At 38.7% G+C, this 8,101-nt stretch overlaps 1 protein-coding gene across 2 annotated transcripts in view; it reads right to left on the reverse strand.

Moving 5' to 3' along the window:
• Positions 1-944: 944 nt before the first annotated feature.
• Positions 945-8,101, reverse strand: part of dnajc24 (DnaJ (Hsp40) homolog, subfamily C, member 24) — a 17,580-nt gene continuing 10,423 nt past the window's right edge. For both annotated transcript variants that reach the window (XM_016483737.1, XM_016483738.1), the window contains exons 5-6: positions 2,299-2,367; positions 945-2,219 (exon numbers count right to left, since the gene is read on the reverse strand). In XM_016483737.1, coding sequence (XP_016339223.1) covers positions 2,086-2,219; positions 2,299-2,367 — 203 coding nt within the window. In that variant the 3' untranslated portion in view covers positions 945-2,085. The remainder of the gene's footprint in view (positions 2,220-2,298; positions 2,368-8,101) is intronic.

Below are 8,101 nucleotides of genomic sequence, written 5' to 3' on the forward strand. Positions count from 1 at the left end.
AACACTTACAATTTCAAAACATTGCTCTAGTTTGTTTGGGTGGACAAACATGTTAATTTCTGCATAAATCAATAGCATGTGTTTGGGGCAGATTTACTTATCAATCATCATATCAACAGGAACATAAATGCCTGTAAAAGTGTAAATGCAGATCTACAATAATACAAATGTACTATTATTATTACATTTCAACAAAACTGAATACTTAAAAGGCTAATGGACTGAGATATTTTCATCTTATGTTCTCTGCCATCTGGTTCGTTTCCCAAAAGGTAACTCTTGCTGGTCCCTCTGAAAATTTGTCTGAACACTTTTGATCTGAGAGGCATGTAGAACCTTGTCCAAAACAGGGAAGCCATTAGGTTTAAACTGAAATAGGAATTGAAAAGATGGAGGGAGGTTTCCTCTTCTGTGCAACTGAGATCATGTCTGCATTAAATGTGAAACCATGAGGGCAAAAGGTGATTAAAGTTCATTCAAAAAAATGTGAAGGCTCTGCATTAAATGAAAAACTACCTGTGAACAAGAACCAGGATCAGTGAAAGTCTTGCTTACTTTGACAAAGGTTTCAGGTGACCGTCACCAAAAAAAGAGAGAGCCGAGGTTCCACTTAAATAGTTTCTTATGATGTAATTTCCCCCCACAAAATTACAATTATATACTCCTACTGCACACACTGTCCTGATGAGGTAATGGCAATACATTTTAATTAATATTTTAAATATTGTTAAAAAATTTGGTAGAAAACATTGCATTAGCCAGTAGAATATACATTGAAAAGATTATTTTAAAAATAAAAAAACAGTTTTTTCTCAACCCACAACTATACACAAAAAAATCTGATCTATTTTTATGAAACACTGAAATAGTTGACCGGCGTTATAAAAAAAACCCAAAAACAAAGTTTACTGAAGTGACAAAAACATTAAATAAAATATCATTACCATGCAAATTATTATGTATTATTATAATGTTTTGCATCATCTAGTCATACACACAGACGTAAAGGGACAATCATTCAAATTAACACAGACCCACAAGTGTACGCTAGGTTAAAAATTAGATCCCCTCAAAAATAGAATGATGATGTCTATCATTGCACTATAATGTGTTGTTGATCCTGTCTGCACATATAGGGGGAACCGAGGACTTAATTAGAGCTTTGACAAGCCCACTCTCCAAAAGTGATGAGATTATCCATAATTGATGTCACAGTCGATTACAGTTCGGTCCATTGCCGGTCCACTGGCAGGTCTAGCCTCGGTTCAGGCCTCAGGACATTAATGAAAAGCGTGGTTTTGCCCCGATCAAGCGGTTTCTACTGTGGGACGGCAGATTTTAGCAAACAGCCTAATGACTGTTTGAAGTTTAATAAAGCCATGACCCTATTCCAGTGCCGCAACCTTGCGGATCCCCCCAAAATTTAGTGGACCGGAGAACAATAAGGCAAAGAAAAGCTCATCATTAACTGGAGGGCCTTTTTCGACCAGCGATGTGTGGAGGCAGTTTGTGACTTCATTGTCGGAGGAGGAAAAAAAGTGCATTTATTTACATGCAAACAAAGTTGACAAGAGCTAAGAGGTTACTGAGCCGCCTGGTCCTCTCAAACACAGGGGAGTGAAAGGAGGGGGCTGGTGAACAAACAGAAAGTTTTTTTTTCCTGGTCCGTAAAAGAGCACGTCTAGCTCAGAGGAAACAACCAAAGGGCTTTCTGAGACACTCAGAGTCTAGTGTGACCCAATTCTGGAAACCAGTTCCGGTTATTTGGTGATGTACTTGCTGTAAGGTACATGTGAGTGAAAATTTTGTGCTCTTAAACAAGAAAAGAAATGGATAATGGGAAGGTTTTTACAGTGTAGTTGATTTGAACATCTATGTGGAGACCATTAAAAGAGCATTAAAAAAGTAATGTCTATTAAATTCATGAATAAATATTTAATTAACAAATACTTTCTCATTGGTGCCACATTTAGTTAAGAATGGGGTTGACTTCCTGTTAAATCAACCGTGTCCATAGAATATGTGCCATTTTAAAAGAGCTAAATAATAGTCCAATAAGAATCTTGCTGAACATATCCAAAAGTGTCATGTAACCTTCTTAACTTCAATGCTAAGCGAACAGGAATCGCAGCACACAACCATTTCCATTTCTTTTAAGTCATCCTTCTCTAAGATGAATTCTCCTCCACAGCGGCAGCTGTACGTATAACACTCAGTGTCTGAAACAGAAGAGATGCTTTGTAATTATAACCCAGACTGAAATTTAACCAGTAAACTGCATGAGAACAGAGCACTAACCACAATCCCAGTTCATGTCGTCGAGGGTTATATGAGCGTCCACTGGCCAGCTCTGTTTCAGTTCATTTGCTGCAGAGAGAAACATAATATAAAGATGCAGTCAAATTGATGTTTGAGTCCAGTATGAAGCAAGCAATGAAAGAATATGCTATTTTTCTATCATGAACAAACCAATATTTCCTAAAGGGCCACTTAAAGGGTTAGTTCACCCAAAAATGAAAATTAGCCTGTGTTTTACTCGCGCTCAAAGCATCCTAGGTGTATGTGACTTTCTTCTTTCAGACGAACCCAATCGGGAGTTATATTAAAAATTGTCCTGGCCCCTCCAAGCCTTTCAATGGGGGTAAGTGGGTGTTGGTTGTCAACAGTTCAGAAGACTTGAAATAAAGTGCGTGCATCCACAATAAAACGTCCCTCACACAGCTCCAGGGAGTGAATAAAGGCCTCCTGTAGCGAATCCATGCATTTTTGTAAGATAAATATCCATATTTCAAATGTAATAAACACTTTTCTCACTTCCACTGACTGTGGTACGTGGAAGACATGCAGACGGATGACGTAGGACGTATGCGTCATGCACGCGCCTCTGAGAAATGCAGGAGAAAAGGAAACAAAGTTTCCTTACTTTAGCAAAGGAAAACCAGTGTCCTCTTGGCTTATATCGAAATCCTCCGACATTTCTCTTTACAAATCTTCGTTTTGTGCTTCTAATTCGTGAATGGTGTTTTGTTTTGTCTCCGCGTTCATCACTAATCACGCAACGTCGACGTCTTACATCATCCGCCGGAATGGCTTCCGCGTATGACAGTCAGCGGAAGTAAGAAAAAAAAGTGTTTATTATGCTTGAAATATGGATATTTATCTTACAAAAATGCACGGATTCGCTACAGGAGGCCTTTATTCACCCCCCGGAACCGTGTGAGGGATGTTTTATTACGGATGCACTCACTTTATTTCACGTCTTCTGAACTGTTGACAACCAACATCTGCTTACCCCCATTGAAAGGCTTGGAGGGGCCAGGACAATTTTTAATATAACTCCCATTTGATTAATCTGAATTAAGAAAGTCACATACACCTAGGATGCTTTGAGGGCGAGTAAAACACAGGCTAATTTTCATTTTTGGTTGAACTAGCCCTTTAAGAAGTCATTTGTCATTTTAGTTTTAGCATAGCATATGGGAATGCAATACATTATGGCAGAAGGTAGTGCCATATTACATTTTACATTTAAACGAAAATGAGGCTGGGAATTTTTTTTCTCTAAATCGTACTGTGCATTCAATGGATGTACATTTCTTTTTTTAAAGGGATAGTTCACCCAAAAATGAAAATTCTGTCATTAATTACTCACCTTATGTCGTTCCAAACCCAAGACCATTATTCATCTCCACAACACAAATTAAGATATTTTTTATGAAATCTGAGAGCTTCCTGACCCTGCATAGACAGTAATGCAACTACCATGTTCAAGGCACAAAAAGTATTCTTGTAGCTTCATAAAATTAAGGTTGAACCACTGATGTCACATGGACTATTTTAGTGATGTCCTTACTACCTTTCTGGGCCTTGACCATGGTAGTACCCTTGCCGTCTATGGAGGGTCAGAGAGCTCTCGGAACTATGCCTTTAACACCATACCGATTCATCAGCTGAAAAAAATAAAAATAAAAAATAAAAACTTTCAGTGGACAAAAACTCCATAAAACAATTTGAAAGTTGTGTGTTGTGAAAATTACATGATCTAGGACCTTTAATACAATATATTAAATAGAGATGGGTCACGATTTTCCAATAGTCGATTAGTTGATTTAATTATAGAATATCGAATAGGTTGTGCGATTATTGTCTTAAAAAATGTCCCCATGTTTTCCGTGCTGATACGGTGGTGACGCGTTCACGTAAGCAGAGGGTGGCGCTAAAAAGCTGTCTCAGACAACAGAACAACACATTGTCTCACGTGCACAATGTAGACTTGTGTGGCATAAAAAAAAAGACTTGCGTAGCATATAACTGTTACAGTAACTTGGGACGATGTCAAATACGAGCTCTGTGCGCACCACAAACACCCCCGATTGGGTTAGAGGTGTGGCTGAATCCGTATTCAAAAAGGCGCGGAAAACAAATAACACGTTCTACGGAGCCACTAAAGGGTCATGGTTAGCCGCTTGCTAGCGGTAGCCTGGTACATTACAGTACATAACATTTCACTTACCACATAAACAGAGTAAGGAGAGATGACTGATAGGATGATGGTGAATGATTTGCAGATCCTGAGCACCACTGACAAACATCTAATCTTGTAAAATGTGTGGTAAGTACTGCCGAGTGCTGGCCTCTGAGAAATGCAGGAGAAAAGGAAACAAAGTTTCCTTACTTTAGCAAAGGAAAACCAGTGTCCTCTTGGCTTATATCGAAATCCTCCGACATTTCTCTTTACAAATCTTCGTTTTGTGCTTCTAATTCGTGAATGGTGTTTTGTTTTGTCTCCGCGTTCATCACTAATCACGCAACGTCGACGTCTTACATCATCCGCCGGAATGGCTTCCGCGTATGACAGTCAGCGGAAGTAAGAAAAAAAAGTGTTTATTATGCTTGAAATATGGATATTTATCTTACAAAAATGCACGGATTCGCTACAGGAGGCCTTTATTCACCCCCCGGAACCGTGTGAGGGATGTTTTATTACGGATGCACTCACTTTATTTCACGTCTTCTGAACTGTTGACAACCAACATCTGCTTACCCCCATTGAAAGGCTTGGAGGGGCCAGGACAATTTTTAATATAACTCCGATTTGATTAATCTGAATTAAGAAAGTCACATACACCTAGGATGCTTTGAGGGCGAGTAAAACACAGGCTAATTTTCATTTTTGGTTGAACTAGCCCTTTAAGAAGTCATTTTAGCACCACATTTTAGCATAGCATATGGGAATGCAATACATTATGGCAGAAGGTAGTGCCATATTACATTTTTGACAGAAACGAAAATGAGGCTGGGAATTTTTTTTCTCTAAATCGTACTGTGCATTCAATGGATGTACATTTCTTTTTTTAAAGGGATAGTTCACCCAAAAATGAAAATTCTGTCATTAATTACTCACCTTATGTCGTTCCAAACCCAAGACCATTATTCATCTCCACAACACAAATTAAGATATTTTTTATGAAATCTGAGAGCTTCCTGACCCTGCATAGACAGTAATGCAACTACCATGTTCAAGGCACAAAAAGTATTCTTGTAGCTTCATAAAATTAAGGTTGAACCACTGATGTCACATGGACTATTTTAGTGATGTCCTTACTACCTTTCTGGGCCTTGACCATGGTAGTACCCTTGCCGTCTATGGAGGGTCAGAGAGCTCTCGGAACTATGCCTTTAACACCATACCGATTCATCAGCTGAAAAAAATAAAAATAAAAAATAAAAACTTTCAGTGGACAAAAACTCCATAAAACAATTTGAAAGTTGTGTGTTGTGAAAATTACATGATCTAGGACCTTTAATACAATATATTAAATAGAGATGGGTCACGATTTTCCAATAGTCGATTAGTTGATTTAATTATAGAATATCGAATAGGTTGTGCGATTATTGTCTTAAAAAATGTCCCCATGTTTTCCGTGCTGATACGGTGGTGACGCGTTCACGTAAGCAGAGGGTGGCGCTAAAAAGCTGTCTCAGACAACAGAACAACACATTGTCTCACGTGCACAATGTAGACTTGTGTGGCATAAAAAAAAAGACTTGCGTAGCATATAACTGTTACAGTAACTTGGGACGATGTCAAATACGAGCTCTGTGCGCACCACAAACACCCCCGATTGGGTTAGAGGTGTGGCTGAATCCGTATTCAAAAAGGCGCGGAAAACAAATAACACGTTCTACGGAGCCACTAAAGGGTCATGGTTAGCCGCTTGCTAGCGGTAGCCTGGTACATTACAGTACATAACATTTCACTTACCACATAAACAGAGTAAGGAGAGATGACTGATAGGATGATGGTGAATGATTTGCAGATCCTGAGCACCACTGACAAACATCTAATCTTGTAAAATGTGTGGTAAGTACTGCCGAGTGCTGGTAATCGCTCTCACTAATGCATTCATATGAATGTAATCTTTACTGTGCTACTTTATCTGTATCTGATTTAGAATGAGCAGAAATAATATAATATAACGACCCAAAGACAAAAGAACTGATAAAAAAGCTGTTATAGGAGCAACAGCCATGTGGGCAGCGCTGTGTCATATGCCATAGCTGTGCACAAGGTGTTTATCACAGCTCCAGACTTATTTGTTCATTAATGACGTCATCAGCGACTAGTCGACTTCAACTCGACTTTCATCACATAAAAGTCGACTTCAAAAAAATCAGAAGTCGTTCAACCCCTAGTAAGTACTGCCGAGTGCTGCTCCGTACGTGTGATCGCGAATCTCGAAAGTGAAAGTAAAAAACAAGCGTGCGTTCATAAGCGATTTCAATGCCCCGCATATTAATAATGGCTCCCTGATGCCCGCAGTTTATATACAGTATAATTACCCAACGATATAATTGCGACAGAAGATATTGAAGTATATTTTTCCTCCTATCACGTATTTATTCCCTTTAGGGATAAAATTGTTTTGAAATGGAAATGTCCTAGCCTTATGAGCAGTTGATTTATGCCAATCGATGGACTGTTATGATAACAAGTGCCGTCATTCGGTTATGTTTATTATATTAATATGTTTCAGCACGTTACAATCATTATGGCTTGAGTTAAGGTAGCCTATCTTTTGAATTAAACAGTTTATCATACAGACTGAAAGCGTGAATCCCGTCCCTCTCCCTGTTCATGGGTGTTTGTGCGTGCAAGTGGGGGAGGGGTGCGATTTTCAAATAATAATTGAATAATACCCAACGATTTTCAAATATTATTTTTGCTTGGAATGCCCATCCCTAATATTAAATTCAATATGGCATCTAACCTGACTAGGGTCTATATTTCAATGTACTCTGAAAGCTACATTTCATTTACCACTTTGAATTTTTGTCAAAAAAAGGACACACCCGGAAACTTTGAGCTCCTGCAGCAAAGAAAAAGTGTCGGGAAGATTCAAAGCATCTGTAAAAAGTTTCCAGAGCAATCCTTGCTCGTTGAAATATTTAAGCAATAATCACAGAGGACAGGTGGGCCGCTGTTCCACTTATAAGAGATTTAGAAAAAGGGAAGCTGCGAAGTCATCTGAGGTCATTTAGAGTGTCTTCGCAAAGCCTTCATGTCTCCTACTGCTGCTATGAATACACACAAATGAGTTGTCTTAAAATATTCATTGAATATTCAAGCAGGGAATGCTGGGCATCTCAAAAGGCACTGCTTTAAAGGCAGCTAATAAGTGAATTTAAAACTAAACCTGTGTGTGAAAAAGTGCAATATGACAATTAATTGTCAAGAGGCCGAGAATGAAATTAGATCACATCGCTTCAGAATGAATTGAGGAATCACGACACTTCCACGTAACGGTTCTTGTCCCTTTCTGGCAGCTTGTCTGAGATACTGGCAATTAACAGGTTTGAGTGCAGTGTTTTATCATGCTTTCTTTTAATTAGTTTAAAGGAATGTCCTAAGTAGGTGCCACTTCAGTTCTTGCAACCAATTTCCATCATTCATTCCCTACAGGTACATAAAAGAACTTGATGAGACAAAGAAATGAGCTCCGTTGTTGAAATGAGTAGTCTGATATGTCTCCATTTACCTCAAAAATATCTCTAGACTTGTGCCGGTATTCGGTAATGCGATATATCACGGTAATGATAA

This window comes from Sinocyclocheilus anshuiensis, unplaced genomic scaffold (assembly GCF_001515605.1).
Source record: "Sinocyclocheilus anshuiensis isolate Anshui unplaced genomic scaffold, SAMN03320099.WGS_v1.1 scaffold1102, whole genome shotgun sequence".
Lineage (NCBI taxonomy): Eukaryota > Metazoa > Chordata > Actinopteri > Cypriniformes > Cyprinidae > Sinocyclocheilus > Sinocyclocheilus anshuiensis.